At 49.2% G+C, this 17730-nt stretch overlaps 1 protein-coding gene across 1 annotated transcript in view; it reads left to right on the forward strand.

Annotated features, from left to right (window-relative positions):
- LOC137562461 (probable carboxypeptidase X1) overlaps positions 1 to 17730 on the forward strand; it is a 114239-nt gene that overhangs the window by 65717 nt on the left and 30792 nt on the right. Inside the window, exon 6 of the mRNA XM_068273827.1 lies at positions 14842 to 14992. Within this exon, the coding sequence (XP_068129928.1) occupies positions 14842 to 14992 (151 nt within the window). The remainder of the gene's footprint in view (positions 1 to 14841; positions 14993 to 17730) is intronic.

Below are 17730 nucleotides of genomic sequence, written 5' to 3' on the forward strand. Positions count from 1 at the left end.
TACACATGCCACATGCTGAGAGCCCGGGGTACACATGCCATGTGCTGAGAGCCGGGGGTACATATGCCATGTGCTGAGAGCCTGGAGTACACATGCCATGTGCTGAGAGCCCAGGGTACACATGCCATGTGCTGAGAGCCGGGGGTACATATGCCATGTGCTGAGAGCCTGGGGTACACATGCCATGTGCTGAGAGCCCGGGGTACACATGCCATGTGCTGAGAGCCTGGTATATGCACTGTAGTGAGTGCTGGAGGGCAGCGCCGCCATTACATAACGTGTGCCACCTGTCGTGTGACTCACTCAATGGCTCCATTCTCCTCCTGGAGGGTCTCTTGTGAGGTTATGCCAGGACAGGGGTGTCACCAGGGCAGCTGCCAGGCCTTCTCCTCTGTGCAGTGCTGGCTCTGGCCCCAGCCTGCTCTCTAATAATAACACAGAGAGGCGTGCCAGCCTGGCGTTCCTCTGCCAGAGAACACACCAGCAGCCTCCATCCTCCGCCGCGCCGCCACCCCGCCTCCTTCTCCATAGAAACAAACGTGTCCCATGGCTGTAGCTGTGGCAGGCAAACCAAGGAGACTCACCCACAGCAGGGGCCTCTCACACTACCAGCCTCCCCAGTCTGTGACTTGTATGGCTGTTCCTACCTCCCCGTCACTCACACAGACCGCAGTGACAATGTGACCAGAGGGGAGAGCAGCGCAGTTACACTTCGGATGGGGAAGTGAGGTCATTGCTCATTTCCTGCATTTGAAGTGTGCCGTATGGTTACTGTGTGCTGCTCTCCTCCCTTTGGGTTGTTGCTGATCTGGAAGCTACATACCCCCACTGACACCAATGCCTTACATGCGGGGAAGAGACACCTTTTATTACCTATGCTGGGGGTGGCTATCTAAACTGGGTGGATGGCTTGGCTGTGTGTATTGGGGGGGGGGGGGGGGGGGCTGTACTGGATATGGCTAGCTATACTGGGGACAGGGGGGGGGGGCACTTTGGTTACCTATACTGGGGGGCTGCCTATACTGGGGCTGCCTACCTATAGAGGGAAATACCATGGTTACCAATACTGGGATGGATATTTATACTGGGGGACACCTTAGCTACCTATATTGGGGATAGCTATTTATAGTGGGGTGGCTGCCTATACTGAGGGGACACCTTGGCTACCTATTGGGGTTGGCTATCTATACTGGGAGGGACACCTTGGCTACCTATACTGGGGGGACACCGTGGCTACCTATATTGGGGTTGGCTACCTATATATGGGGGACACCTTGGCTACCTATACTGGGAGTGCCTACCTATACTGGGAGGGCTACCTATATATGGGGGGACACCTTGGCTACCTATACTGGGGGTGGCTACCTATATATGGGGGGGACACCTTGGCTACCTATACTGGGAGTGGCTACCTATACTGGGGTTGGCTACCTATATATGGGGGACACCTTGGCTACCTATACTGGGGTGGCTACCTATACTGGGGTTGGCTACCTATATATGGGGGACACCTTGGCTACCTATACTGGTGGTGGCTACCTATACTGGGGGGGGGGGGGCTACCTATATATGGGGGGACACCTTGGCTACCTATACTGGGGGTGGCTACCTATATATGGGGGGACACCTTGGCTACCTATACTGGGAGTGGCTACCTATACTGGGGTTGGCTACCTATATATGGGGGACACCTTGGCTACCTATACTGGGGGTGGCTACCTATACTGGGGGGCTACCTATATATGGGGGGACACCTTGGCTACCTATACTGGGAGTGGCTACCTATACTGGGATTGGCTACCTATATATGGGGGGACACCTTAGCTACCTATACTGGGGTGGCTACCTATACTGGGATTGGCTACCTATATATGGGGGGACACCTTGGCTACCTATACTGGGGGTGGCTACCTATAGTGGGGTTGGCTACCTATATATGGGGGGACACCTTGGCTACCTATACTGGGGTGGCTACCTATACTGGGGTTGGCTACCTATATATGGGGGGACACCTTGGCTACCTATACTGGGGGTAGCTACTTATACTGGGGGGGGGTGCACCTTTGGCTACCTGCGTATAGTATACTGGAGGTACACAATTGACTGCTGATTATTATGGGAGAAGGGGCCTCTGACTGCGGGGAAGGGCCACAAATGGTGTGCCGCTTGGAGCCTCCAAATCCTTAGCAGCACCTCTTAGCCATGGTCTGGAGTCCACTGGGACAGGAGTCCACTGAAGGCAGCAAGGGTCCACTTTAAAGTATCCACAGATACAGTTTCCCAGACTTGCCATTTTTTACTGGATCTGGTAACAACATCACGTCTATGGTTACTGTTGGCTGATTATTATTGGAAACCCTTATTCAGTACCTTCTGGTGAGGGAATGGTGTGGACTAGGCAGGGGGACCCCACACTCCATTCTTCAGTGATAGCAGAAATGTGACAGCCCAATACCTCCTACCTACATGGATCACCGCCAGCAGCTCAGTCATTGCATTCCTAAATTGGAGGCCTATAGTGCTTGAAAACATCTTGCGTGTGTACACATGGATCAGGTAGTGTAAGTAGTGTACTGCTTCACACTGACAGACCAAACTCACTGTGTAATGCACCGCAAACAGATGGCCGTGCTGGTGCACACGTTGGCGAGAGTGCAGGTGATGGCGGCTTTCCAGCCCATATGGTCGGGCTGAGGTAGCTCAATGACAGAACAACAGTCACTGTCCAGCTGATCGAATTTGGTCTGTCCACAATGAAGCAATGACCTTATTTTTTTGGGTGTGCCCCCCAACACACTCATATAAGCCATTGCTTCCTTGTGATACGCAAGCCCCTTCACCGTGGCAAGGTAACGATCACGAAGGGGAATTGACACATGTACATGCCTGTTGTTTTGTTGTTGCAGCTGCTATGCAGCCAGAAAAATTAGGCAGGCATGTACACGCACCAGAAAAATTATAAAATGATTATTCTTTTTGTTCAGGAATCCACCTGGAGTCCTAGGCCCTGTTGGTGGTGGTAGAGAAGGCAGTCAAGCGGCCTGCAGGCAGAGATGCTGTGTGTGGGGACTGACTTAGTCTTGGGGCAGGCAGCAGCGGCTGGCAGGAAGGCAGGCAGAGATGCAGTGTGGGGACTGACTTAGTCTTGGGGCAGGCAGCAGCGGCCGGCAGGCAGGCAGAGAAGCAGTGTGGGGACTGACTTAGTCTTGGGGCAGGCAGCAGCGGTCGGCAGGCAGGCAGAGATGCTGTGTGGGGACTGACTTAGTCTTGGGGCAGGCAGTCAAACGGCGTGTAGGCAGAGATGTTGTGTGTGGGGACTGACTTAGTCTTCGGGCAGGCAGTAGCCCTCCGGGATCCATGCCTCATTCATTTTGATAAAGGTGAGGTACTGAACCCTTTCTTGACCTAGGCGACTTCTCTTCTCACTGACAATGCCTCCAGCTGCGCTGAAGTTCCTTTCTAGGACTTATTTATGTGGAAATTGCATGGTGTGTACTAGAGATTAGGGACTCACTGCTCTGACAGAAAATACAATCACTTATCAGCTAAGAGAAAACAGCAGGCAGCAGGGTATGGTAAAGCTTTAGCAGGACAATATAGACAGAGGACACCATCAGAGGGCAACATTAAGCAGCGTACTACAAGGGAGCAAAATATCAAGAAACGTGCAGAACAACATTAACATATACTGTATCTGAATGATATTTGAGGAAAATATAAATTTCATATTGATTGGGAGTCCTGGTTCCTTGTGCCAAGCAGCTGGGGTATGCTGGTTACTTCGGACAGCACAAAGCCACTGACCACAGCAGTGTGATACAATATTTATTCATAAATCTTCTCCGATATCGATAATTGCCAAGTGGTAGGGTAAGTGGGGCACTTGGTGTGAATAGAAGGGGCTTCCATCTGAAAATGGCGCCTGTGAATAATGGCGCACAGTGTTGCCGCTAATCCGTTTGCCGCTTATCGCTATTTAACGTTAAAGCCTTATTGTTATTTAGCGTTAAAGCCTTATCGTTATTTAGCGTTAACACACAGAACCCTCTCTGTCACTATCCCTAACCCATAACCCCCCCCCCTGGTGGTGCCTAACCCTAACCACCCCCCTGGTGGTGCCTAACCCTAACCACCCCCTGGTGGTGTATATTGTACTGTATACCTAACCCTACTCTCACACAGAATCCTCCCTGTACCTATCCCTAACCCTAAGACCCCCCTGGTGGTGCCTAACCCTAACCACCCCCTGGTGGTGCCTAACCCTAAGACCCCCCCTGGTGGTGCCTAACCCTAAGACCCCCCCCTGGTGGTGCCTAACCCTAAGACCCCCCCAGTGCCTAACCCTAACCTTGACAGTGTTACATTAAATCCATTCACCGTTTTGCAGTTAAATAACGTCTGCAGTTTGGCTTATGTAGGGCGCTATTGATAAATAACGTTAGTGTGTGCCACTATTGATAAATAACGTTAGTGTGTGCCGTTTTTCTTCTTTTTTCCCTGTGCGCCATTATTATGCAGTACTAACGATAAATAGCGATAAGCGTATCTTTTTAATGCGGCGCCATTTTATGCATAGGCGCTGTGCGCCATTATTCACTGATCCCATAGAGGGGTCAGGTAGAAGCCATCTCTCTTCTGTATGGCAGTATTCCATGCTATTCCCTCATCAAGCAGCATGTGATATCATCTGATTCTTGCTCATCCCTCTGAGCTATTTCCCGAGTGTCTTCACTCACTTTTATCATCTCAGAACTTTGGGGAATTGAGTCCTTCTATGGTAAACAAGATGCTCTTCTCGATGACCCACCAAGGCAAACATTGGTTAATTGGATCTCTTGCATGAGATGAACGAGGTTGGCTTTCCTTATCCTCGGTGAGACATATCTAAGGCTCTTCTGTAGGACAGATGACTGGTCCCTTTTAAGTGGTCCCTGTTCTTGGCGTTATGTCCCTCATCCTCCCCGCACTAACGGTTTATTTGTCTTGTGTGGAAGGTGTTGAACAAACATTAATAAGGCTAATCCTTCTCTGCTGAGGACAGACCGAGCTGTTTGCTTGGTCGGTGTGACTCGGCCTTGTGGTACTGAGCTTGGCTCTGTTCCCGTTCTTGGAATGAAAGTTGTAGCTTGGCCAGATGAGTTTGCTCTCCTGCTGATCTTGGCAGCCCACAGAGTTTGCAAACTGTTTAACTCCTGTGTGCCTCATCAGAGATTCCTCTTCTTGTGTCCGCTCCCACATCACTACATGCCTAAAGACAGGCTGAACAATAAGAGTAACTCAACTCAAAATCTTCATCTAAACTTTGGATAAATTGAGGAATTTAATGAAGTACACGTTTGTCGATAGCAGCTACTACCAAGCATCCCATAGGAGCAGGTTAAAGGAAGGTTAGTGTTAAGAGAGTGAAGAGGGAGGATAGTGTTAGGGAGAGGAGAGGGGGAGGTGTCAGGCAGAGGGGAGGTTAGTGCCAGGCAGAGGAGAGGGGTGGTTAGTGCTAAGCAAAGGTGGAGAGGTTAGTGTTAAGCATAAGCAGAGGGGAGGGGAGGTTAGTGTTAGGAGCAGGGAGTGGAGGTTAACGTTAGGCAGAGGAGAGGGGAAGTTAGTGTTAGGCAGAGGAGAGGGGGGAGGAGTGTCAGGCAGAGGGGAGGATAGTGTCGGCGAGGGGGGGGGGGGGGTCAGGCAGAGGAGAGGGGAGGTAAGTGCCAGACAGAGGAGAGGGGTGGTTAGTGCTAGGCATAGGTGGAGAGGTTAGTGTTAGGCAGAGGAGAGGTTAGTGTTAGGCAGAGGAGAGGGGAAGATAGTGTCAGGCAGAGTAGAGGGGAGGTCAGTGTTAGGCAGAGGAGAGGTTAGTGTTAGGCAGAGGAGAGGGGAAGATAGTGTCGGTGAGAGGGGGGTGGGGAGTGTCAGGCACAGGAGAGGGGAGGTTAGTGTCAGGCAGAGGAGAGGGAAGGTTAGTGTTAGGCAGAGGAGAGGAGACGTTAGTGTTAGGCAGAAGAGAGGTTAGTGTTAGGCAGAGGAGAGGGGAAGATAGTGTCAGGCAGAGTAGAGGGGAGGTCAGTGTTAGGCAGAGGAGAGGTTAGTGTTAGGCAGAGGAGAGGGGAAGATAGTGTCGGTGAGAGGGGGGTGGGGAGTGTCAGGCACAGGAGAGGGGAGGTTAGTGTCAGGCAGAGGAGAGGGAAGGTTAGTGTTAGGCAGAGGAGAGGAGACGTTAGTGTTAGGCAGAAGAGAGGTTAGTGTTAGGCAGAGGAGAGGGGAAGATAGTGTCAATGAGGGGGGGGGGGAGAGTGTCAGGCAGAGGAGAGGAGAGGTAAGTGCCAGACAGAGGAGAGGGGTGGTTAGTGCTAGGCATAGGTGGAGAGGTTAGTGTTAGGCAGAGGGGAGGGGAGTGGAGGTGAATGTTAGGCAGAGGGGAGGGGAGTGGAGGTGAGTGTTAGGCATAGGAGAGTGGAGGTTAGTGTTAGGCATCAGTGGGGGGAGGTTAGTGTAAGGAGTAGAGAAGGGAGGTCTCTGACTCTTCAGGCTGCAGTGTGAGACTGGCGGATGGAGTGTGTGCAGGACGGGTCCAGGACTTCAAACAGCAGTTGATTTAATTGTTGCCTGCTGTTTTGTGTGCCATTAGTGAGCTTAGGTTTTAGTAGAGTGGGATAGCTGGGGTGGGTGTTGTAGGAGGGGGGCTTCCTGTACTCTCATGTAATAGTAATTTTTCTTTCTTTCTTCTTCTTTCCTTCCTTCCTTTCTTCCTTCCTTTCTGCATGGCCCATAATATAATTCTGTTTCAGTAAGAATGGCCAGTGACAGCACTATGTCTTGCGATATACAGAGTACAGGGCGCTGCACCTCTCCTTGCTGCCCGTGCAGCATACAGTCCTGAGGGGTGGAGGAGGACATCTGGCTTTCCCCGGACAGCGTGTCCAGAGCCAGGATCTAACATTTGCAGAGACATGAAACAATAGGAAACAGAGCCCGGCCCAAGGCGACTTAAATTCCCCCCTAATCAGGGCCAACATAACCTTCTTCTGTCCAGAGAAAGCAGCTGCGTTTGGAAAAAAGATCCAAGTTGGAAATGAAATACATAAAACAGGGACTTTAGGAGCAATGCGATGCAAATGCTGATATAACACATGCCGGAAAACAGGCGTTATGTGGAAATGCTGAAAATTACACAAAGTTCAGGATGTTATCTGGATAGTTAAAGAAAACCTGTAACTACAAAAAGTTCCCCTGGGGGTACTCACTTCGGGTGGGGGATGGGGGAAGCCTCCGGAACTGATCGAGGCTTCCCCCATCCTCCTGTGTCCCATGGCAGTCTCGCTGGCGTACGTTAAAAAGGGGCGATGGGAAAAAAGGGCGCCGGGTTTTTAACGATAAACATGGATTACGTTTAAAAATGTATTTCGTTTAAAAGTAATGTTTTTAAACGTTATAAATCATTAAATAATGTGTATTAAATCGGCAATTGTAAAAACGTTAATCTTTCGTTTAAATAATGAAACGCATAATAAAGTTTAAAAAAAAAATTACTAAGTAACCCTCCCTGTACCTACCCCTAACCCCTAGACCCCCCTGTTGATGCCTAAACCTAAGACCCCCCCTGTTGGTGCCTAAGTAACCCTCCCTGTACCTACCCCTAACCCCTAGACCCCCCTGTTAGTGCCTAAACCTAAGACCCCCCTGTTGGTGCCTAAACCTAAGACCCCCCTGTTAGTGCCTAAACCTAAGACCCCCCTGTTGGTGCCTAAACCTAAGACCCCCTGTTGGTGCCTAAACCTAAGACCCCCCTGTTAGTGCCTAAACCTAAGACCCCCCTGTTGGTGCCTAAACCTAAGACCCCCTGTTGGTGCCTAAACCTAAGACCCCCCTGTTGGTGCCTAAACCTAAGACCCCCCTGTTGGTGCCTAAACCTAAGTCCCCCCTGTAATTGTTTTCGTTTAAAAATAATGTAAAAAAAAAAAAAAAAAAAAAAAGTAATGTTTTTCGTTTAAAAATAATGTTTGGGAAAAATATTGTACTGGTTTTCGTTTAAAAATAATATTTAAACATGTATAAATCATTAAATAATGTGTAATCATGAGAAACAGTAATAAAACATTAAGTCTCCGGGCGCCGCTTTTAAAACGTTAGTTTTCTCCGGCGCCCTTTTTTCCTACCGGGCGCCCATTAAACGATATTTATTATAGAAGTGAATGGCGGCGCCCGATTTGTCCACTAGCCTCAGGCGCCCGAATTTACTGTGCCCCTCCGAACAGCGAGGATGTAAATATTTACCTTCCCGGCTCCAGCGCAGGCGCAGTAATGGCTCTCAGCTCGGAGATAGGCGGAAATAGCCAATCGCTGTCTGGCCGCTCTACTGCGCAGGCGCAAGTCTCCTGCAAGTTTCCTGCACCTGCATAGTAGTGTGGACCCGGCAGAGATCGGTTATTTTCACCTATCTCCGTGCTGAGAGCTGTAACAGCGCCCCCCGCTGGAGCCAGGGAAGGTAAATAAATCAGTGCTTATCAGGCTTGTCGGGGGAGGATTCCGGGACACTTTGGGGGAGTCAGCGCTGGACTGCCTGCAGCTACAGCAGAGGGGGAAGCCTCATTGGGACCCTGAGACTTCCACCTACCGAGGTGAGTACCCCCCAGGGGACCTTTATTTTGTTACTGAGTCTCTTTAAAGCTCTGATCCTAGCACCGATGCTTTCCTAACTCTGAAAAGGCAATCCGGGGCACAGGTGGATGTTATTTGTATAAATACAGCTATGATTCCAGGGTGCCGCAGCAGAAGAGGAAGTGAGGGGAAGGAGCCAATGTAGAGATTTGCAGAGAGGAGCAGCAGATAAGGAGTGGTGGGAGGAGACAGTTTAGCGATTTGCAGAGAGGAGCAGCGGATGAGTAGTGGTGGGAGGAGACAGTTTAGTGATTTGCATAGAGGAGCAGCAGATGAGGAGCAGTGGGAGGAATCAGTGTAGAGATTTGCAGAGAGGAGCAGCAGATGAGTGGTGGGAGGAGACAGTTTAGCGATTTGCAGAGAGGAGCAGCGGATGAGTAGTGGTGGGAGGAGACAGTTTAGTGATTTGCATAGAGGAGCAGCAGATGAGGAGCAGTGGGAGGAATCAGTGTAGAGATTTGCAGGGAGAAGCAGCAGATAAGGAGTGGTAGGAAGAGTCAATGAAGAGATTTGCAGTGAGGAGCAGCAGATGAGGAGCGGTGGGAGGAGCCAGTGCAGAGATTTGCAGAGAATGTGTGGGTGGAGACAGTATACAGTGTAGAGATTTGCACAGGGTGGCTGTGTTCTGCTCTGAAGTGACTGGGTTAGTTAGGGTTTCAGAGATATTAGGGGCAGGTTATGAAAGTGATAAGGAAGAGGCTGGGTTAGTTATGGTCAGGGGAAATTTATGTAAGGGATGTGGAAGTGTTTAGGTTAGTTTTGGTTAGAGGGATATCCAGAGCGCGTACGTTAAAAAAGGGCGCCGGGAAAAAAGGGCGCAGGGTTTTAAACGATAAGCATGAATAACGTTTAAAAAAAATGGTGCTATATTTCGTTTAAAAATAATGTTTTATAAAGTTATAAATCATCAAATAATGTGTATGAAATCGGCAATTGTAAAAACGTTAATCTTCCCTGTTTAAAAAGTGAAATGTATAATAACGTTTTATAAAAGATTAATAAGAATTTTACTAAAACTATACCTAACCCTACTCTCACACAGAACCCTCCCTGTACCTATCCCTAACCCCTAGACCCCCCTGGTGGTGCCTAAACCTAAGACCCCCCTGGTGGTGCCTAACCCTAAGACCCCCCTGGTGGTGCCTAAACCTAATACCCCCCTGATGGTGCCTAACCCTAAGACCCCCCTGGTGGTGCCTAAACCTAATACCCCCCTGGTGGTGCCTAAACCTAATAGCCCCCTGATGGTGCCTAACCCTAAGACCCCCCTGGTGGTGCCTAACCCTAAGACCCCCCTGGTGGTGCCTAACCCTAAGACCCCCCTGGTGGTGCCTAAACCTAATACCCCCCTGATGGTGCCTAACCCTAAGACCCCCCTGGTGGTGCCTAAACCTAGGACCCCCCTGTTGGTGCCTAACCCTAAGACCCCCCTGGTGGTGCCTAAACCTAATACCCCCCTGGTGGTGCCTAACCCTAAGACCCCCCTGGTGGTGCCTAACCCTAAGACCCCCCTGGTGGTGCCTAAGCCTAAGACCCCCCTGGTGGTGCCTAAACCTAAGACCCCCCTGGTGGTGCCTAAACCTAAGACCCCCCTGGTGGTGCCTAACCCAAAATATTGTACTGTTTTTCGTTTAAAAATAATGTTTAAAAAATTATAAATCATTAAATAATGTGTAATCATGAGAAGCAGTTATAAAACAGTAAACGTCTCCGGGCACCACTTGTAAAACGTTATTTTTCTCCGGCGCCCTTTTTTCCTGTTGGGCGCCCATTAAACGATATTTATTATGGGAGTGAATGGCGGCGCCCTTTTTGTCCACCTGCCTCATGCGCCCAAATTTCCTGCTTCCATCCAGAGCAGGTTATGAAGTAGATAGGGAAGGGATTGGGTTAGTTATGGTTGGCGAGATATAAGGGGCAGGTTATAAAAATTATACGTAAGAGTCTGGGTTAGTTATGGTAAGGGGCAAGATATGTAGGTGATGTGGAAGTGATTAGGTTAGTTTTGGTTAGAGGGATATCCAGAGCAGGTTATGAAGTTGATAGGGAAGGGATTGGGTTAGTTATGATTACAGAGAGATGTTAGGGGCAGGTTATGTAGGTAATGAACAAGTGGCTGGAGTAGTTATGGTCAGGGACAGGTTATGCAGGTGATGAAGAAGTGACTAGGTTAGTTATGGTTAGAGAGATGTTAGGGGCAGGTTATGTGGGTGATGAGTAAGTGGCTGTGCTAGTTATGGTTGGAGAGATGTTAGAGGCAGGTTATGAAAGTGATGAGGAAGAGGCTGGGCTAGTTATGGTCAGGGGCAAGATATGTAGGTGATGTGGGAGTGACTGGGTTAGTTATGGTTAGAGGGATACTCAGGGCAGGTTATGGAAGGGATTGGTTTAGTTATGCTTACAGAGAGATGTTAGGGGCAGGTTATGTAGGTGATGTGCAGGGCCGGGCCGAGGCATAGGCTGGAGAGGCTCTAGCCTCAGGGCGCAGTATAGGAGGGGGCGCACAATTCATTCCGCTGTCATTCCTAATTGTGTTTGAAGCAGAAAGAAATAAGAAAAGGGGATACATAGCAGTGACTGCAAGCCAGATAACTAGATATTAAGGTGTTGGGGAGGTTGTGAGCCCAGTGGCACCTCTTAGTCTAATAGCAATCAGTGTGTGACGGCTGGGGTGGGAGGGATGGAGGGGCGCACTTTGGTGTCTCAGCCTTGGGTGCTGGAGGACCTTGTCCCGGCTCTGGTGATGTGGGAGTGGCTGGGTTAGTTATGGTTAGAGGGATACTCAGGGCAGGTTATGACGTTGATAGGGAAGGGATTGGGTTAGTTATGGTTACAGAGAGATGTTAGGGGCAGGTTATGTGGGTGAGTAAGTGGCTGGGTTAGTTAAGGTTGGAGAGACATTAGGTACAGGTTATTGGATGATTAGTTAGCTCTCTCCAGGTTGGAGTTACAGACTGAGGGGCAGAGGAGAGGTGTCCCCACTCCCCAGGACAGAGCAGACAGCTCCAACACACTCTCTGCTGTAGAATATTTGGACTTTGCTGACACCAGGAGAAAGCTGGATTGTGGATTTTGGACGCCAGTCTGTGGATCCATCTAGGAACACACTTTGCACCCGCATGTCATGCCAGAGTCCATATTTACCCTGCGGTCTGGGTGACGAATGCTTCTCCAACCACATCTTACGCCCAGGTAAACATACACACTGCCACCACGCTGCAGAAAGCATGGCTTGCAGTTACACTAAACATAACCCTACTTTATTTCCATTTACCCTACAGGGGCTCCATCACCAGTAGTGTTATATAATGCCTCTACATATATACCCACAACCACAAGTACCCCTAAAGTAGCTAGAGGTGCCCCTTACTGAAGGGAGATCTCATCAGTGGAATGCTCAGAGCTGGGTGAGTAATCTCTCATGTACTCTCATCAGCACTCTGCATAGGGAAAGAGGGAGGAAGGTGCTCAGGGAGGGGAGTGAGCCGCCCTTCCGTCATCAGGCGCCTGTAGGCATGTGCCTACAGTGCCTAATGGTAAACCCAGCCTTGTCCACAACACACACTTTGCTCCCTGAAGCTGGTACTTATCATACTAAGCTAGCAAGTTCCAGCAAAGCATCTTTAAATGTGCCGCAGTGGCCCCCTATAGGTCACTTATTGTACCAATGAGAATCCCTATTGAGGTCAGCTAAAGACACAGATGTGCAAAGTGTTCCCATGCTCCACCATTGTCACTCCCTCTGTGACGATCCTCTGCCACCACCTGCAGTCTTAGGTATTCTGTTATAATATTGGGAAATGTAGTCTGGTCATTCTTCCTGCTCTGTGATGAGTCACATGGTCACACCTGATTGACCCGCCCAGCGGCTGAATCTACAGAGGCCAAGGACAAAGCTGTACTGCAGTGACAATGACAAGCTGATCTGATTCATGGAAAAGCATTTCCTCCTGCACTTTGCTCTTACATTCACCTATCGGCCAGACTGATAGTCTATTTTGCCTTGCTTATATTGCGGTTAGCTGGGATTTGGTTATTGTTGTGTTGGAAGTTAATCTTTCCCAGTTGCATGCAAATGGCATGTACCTTGTAACCAGTGGCGTAGCTAAGGAGCTATGGGCCCCGGTGCAAGTTTTACATGGGGCCCCCCAAGCACTCTATACATAACAATTGATATGGCGCACCAAAACCTGCAGACGACAACCACAGTGTCAGAGGTGCAAGAAGGGGATGGGGAACAGTGTATTAAGGATTACTGCTATTCAAAGCATCTATAGAAGTGATTATTACCAGCACAGGATCAATACAGAGCTAATACTGTAATAGAGGGTGGACCCTTTGGGGCCCCTCTGGCCCAAGGGCCCCGATGCGGTCGCTACCTCTGCACCCCCTATTGCTACGCCCCTGCTTGTAACAATTAGAATCACAAGTACTTTTTTAAAAAAAAATCTTATTGACTCTATTCCAAGCTGCAGGTGATTTTTCAGGAACCTTCAATGAAATTCTAATTTAGAACTGTATGTTCCAAAAACGATACTAATACTTAAAGTGGATCCGAGATGAACTTTTACTCATTGCATAATTGTGTTCCTTTCCTATTGTTTACAGGGCATTCCTCAAGCCAAATACTTTTTTGTTTTGTTTTAATACTCTAATTCCCTATAAACTAAACAAGCCACACCCATGGGTTTTCAGAGAGCCAAGGCACTTTCAGACAGTAGGAGGGGCTCATGGGAGCTCAGTCTGGGCAGGAGGAGGATGAGGTTACTAGCCAGAGATTTCAGATGCAGAGGGGAGGAGGGAGGAGGAGGGGGATTAGGTTTTTTTGCTCAAGATGCAGATAAGCCTGCCTCTGTGTAATGTTTACAAACAACATGGCTGCTGTCACTGTATCACAGGAAGAAATAATCATATTCTGTTGAAGCGGTTTGCAGCTAGATTTGCTGTGTAAACTATCTAAACTTTAGGTAACATATATAGACAAGTTACTTGTTAGGCCTCTTGCACACTGCAAGCAATTCAGATTCAGATTCCGCTTTTTAATCTGTTTTTACTTCCGATTCCGATTTGCAGTTTGCTCCCTGCACACTGCAAATCGGAATCTGAATCTGAGGTAAAAACTGATTAAAAAGCGGAATCTGAATCCGAATCGCTTGCAGTGTGCAAGAAGCCTAAGTGCCTTTTTCCACTAGCCTGCGATTTGCGATTTGCTTCTGACTGCAAATCGCAAGGTACATTAAAATAATGGAAACTGCAGCAGCAATTTCCATTAGTGCGATCCGATTGCGATGCGATTTTGGTCAAGGCGCAATCGTCGTCCTGCCGCATTTTGTATGCGATTGAGCTGGACTATAAGGGCCTTTTTACACTAGCCTGCGATTTGCGATTTGCTTCTGATCGCAAATCGCAAGGTACATTAAAATAATGGAAACTGCAGCAGCAATTTTCATTAGTGCGATCCGATTGCGATGCGATTTTGGTCAAAGCGCAATCGTTGTCCTGCCGCGTTTTGTATGCGATTGAGCTGGACTATAATGAGTATAGTAGCTCAATCGCAATCGCATAATGGAAATTGAAACTCGATCGCGATCGCAATCGCGATCACATTTCATAGTGGAAAAGAGCCCTAATGAGTATAGTAGCTCAATCGCAATCGCATGGTGGTCATTGAAACGCAATTGCATAGTGGAAAAGAGCCCTTATAGTTAGTTTTTCATCTCAGATCCGCTTTAAAGAGGCCTTGTAGTGACATATAGCAGAATTCTGTAAATTATCCAGGATACCCAATTTAATTTTCCTGGTTTCAGCACCAGAAACTATTCCCCTAGCAATGTATTGCTGTATATTGGCATGTAGCCCCGCCCTCAAAGTGATGCTTAGCCTAGGCTGTTTAGCTATGCAGAATCCCCCACTCTAAAATTTCTGGGAAACCAGGTATATTTTCTACTGGCTTTGGAATTCGGAGCTGCACCTGGCAGGACTAAAGATGTCACCACCAGTGATAAATATAAGAATGTAAATCAGGGAGAGGAAAGAGTTTACAATGGGCAAACGCTGACTAAATAATCTATAAATGGATATTGTAAAAAAATAAGTTTTTTGTATTCATTACGTTATTTTTGCTACAGGTCCTCTTTAACCATGCTGACAACAGATACATATTTTATATCTATGTATTTTGCTGCTTTTCAGATTTTTAAAGCCAACAAAGACCCGGAAACTCCGGTGCTGAACAAACTCCCGGCCCCGATGGTCGGACGATACATTCGGATCAATCCTCAGACCTGGTTTGAAAATGGCACCATCTGCCTGCGAGCGGAGATCCTGGGATGCCCTCTGCCAGGTAGGCAGCACTGGGGATTATTCATGTTACTACAGAGGAAAATACAATGCTTATCAAGTCATCTCTATGTGTGTTATAACAACCTGTATGACATACCTGGGATAACTCTGGTGTCTCCCTCACATCACTGCTCAGTAGCTCTGAATGTATAATTGTGAAAGGTGCCTTGCTGGGCTCTCAGCTGTAAGTGAGAGGGGAGTGATTATACAGACAGTGCGTACGCAGAGCCAGCATCCCCAAGCATGTCAAGGCTCCGCCCTGTGGAACACAAAGTAATGAGCAGCAGCCTCTGCATGCATGTGGGTTCAGAGCCGTGAGGGGCATAGTGTATCCATCATTTCAGCATCCCCTGTGGTGTATTCCATCATTCCATGTAACTCAGCTTTGTTCTATAATACTGTAGGTGGCAGCAGATACAGTATATGAATCTCTATATCCTAACATTCCAGTGTCCCCTGTCTAATTCCAGTATCCTCTGAAGTGTATCCCAGCTTTCAGGTGTCCCCTGTAGTATATTCCAGTGTTATAGTGTCCCCTGTAGTGTATCCCATGGTTCCAGTAACCCCTGTTATGTATCCCCTCATTCCAACATCACCTGCAGTGTGTCCCTTATTCCTTTGTCCCCTGCAGTGTATCCCAACTTTCCAGCTTCTCCCTAGTATATTCCAGTATTGTAGCAGCTCCTGTAGTGTATCACGGCATTCCAGTGCCTCCTGTGGTGTATCCCATACTTCCTTTTGTCCCCTGTGGTGCATTTCAGTGTCCCCTGTAGTGGCTCCTATATTGGCCTCAATTCACGCTTTATCAAACACTTTATCGAATGTTTGATAATTTACCTCATGGGTGAAATCTAATTTTGAATTTACTAAGGTGTTGTATATTTATCGAATGTTTTATCGATAAAACGTTCAATAAGGCTGTATTCACAGTTGCGTTTTAATGCAACGTTAAAGTAGCAATGTGTGTGTGTTAAGAGGGAATGCACTGCATAACGTCCCACTGTGAATGCGACCTAAATCTATAACGCCTTAGGGCTGGTTCAGACGGACGTTTGCAGAGCGTTTACTGCCAGCGTTCGGGGCTTGGCGTTAAACGCTCCCATTCAAGTGAATGGGTGCGTTTGTACCAAGCTTTTATGCGCGTTTGCACAAACGCGGCGTTCGGGTCCCGATTTTCACTGGCGTTCAAGGAGCCCCTGGAAGCTACATGTTGCTTCCAGGGGCGGTTAACCACGACGGGTAATGTCCCCCTAGGGGAAGAAAAAACGCGACCGCATCCGAACGCAATGCGAACGCTGCTGAAAGCCTGAACGCATCACGAACGCAACGCCAACGAACGCGACGCCTCCAAACGTCCGTCTGAACCAGCCCTTAGTGAATTCAAAATTAGATTTTACCCATGAGGTAAATGATCAAACGTTCGATAAAGTGTTTGATAAAGCTTAGTGAATTGAGGCCATACCTCCAAACTTTTTGAGATGAGAAAGAGGGACACTTAAGCCATGCCCATGCCACACCCCTGATCACGCCCCCATCACACCCCTAGTCACACATTCGATAAAAATATCATAAGAAAAATATGTTGTTTTATAATTCAAACCACACTGGTCCTTTATCTCCTGGTTCACTTTCCTTCATTTTAACATTTTTAAATTAGTCAATCAAACACACTTTTTAGTAGAGAAATATATATATGTACATAGAAAGAGGGACAAAGTCCTGAAAGAGGGACTAATGAGGAGGAAAGAGGGACAGGGGGACAGGGCTCCCAAAGAGGGACTGTCCCTCCAAAAAAGGGACAGTTGGGAGCTATGATTGAGGCCGTTGTATTCCATCATTCCAGTGTTCCGTGTGGTGTATCCCATCATTGCTGCGTCCCCTGTAGTGTATCCTCTCATTTGTCACTTGTACTATATTCTACCGGGTGTGTGTGTGAGCGGTGTGGGTGGGATAGGTGTGACACAGATTATCTAGTGAGGGTCACCCGGCAGCTCAGGCATGGCCATGCTGCAGGCTCTCTGGCTGGTGAGGGGGTGGGGTCCTGCATGGGGCACTGGGCAGCTCATGTACGGCCATGCTGCAGGCTCTCTGGCTGGTGAGGGGGCGGGGTCCTGCACGGGGCTTTGGGTAGCTCAGGCGCGGCCATGCTGCAGGCTCTCTGGCTGGTGAGGGGGTGGGGTCCTGCATGGGGCACTGGGCAGCTCATGTACGGCCATGCTGCAGGCTCTCTGGCTGGTGAGGGAGCGGGGTCCTGCATGGGGCACTGGGCAGCTCAGGTAGGCCATGCTGCAGGCTCTCCGGCTGGTGAGGGGGTGGGGTCCTGCATGGGGCACTGGGCAGCTCAGGTACGGCCATGCTGCAGGCTCTCTGGCTGGTGAGGGAGCGGGGTCCTGCATGGGGCACTGGGCAGCTCAGGCACGGCCATGCTGCAGGTTCTCTGGCTGGTGAGGGGGCGGGGTCCTGCATGAGGCACTGGGCAGCTCAGGCACGGCCATGCTGCAGGCTCTCTGGCTGGTGAGGGGGCGAGGTCCTGCATGGGGCACTGGGTAGCTCAGGTACGGCCATGCTGCAGGCTCTCTGGCTGGTGAGGGGGCGGGGTCCTGCATGGGGCACTAGGCAGCTCAGGTACAGCCATGCGGCAGGCTCTCTGGCTGGTGAGGGGGTGGGGTCCTGCACGGGGCACTGGGTAGCTCAGGTACGGCCATGCTGCAGGCTCTCTGGCTGGTGAGGGGGCGGGGT

This window comes from Hyperolius riggenbachi, chromosome 1 (assembly GCF_040937935.1).
Source record: "Hyperolius riggenbachi isolate aHypRig1 chromosome 1, aHypRig1.pri, whole genome shotgun sequence".
Taxonomy (NCBI): domain Eukaryota; kingdom Metazoa; phylum Chordata; class Amphibia; order Anura; family Hyperoliidae; genus Hyperolius; species Hyperolius riggenbachi.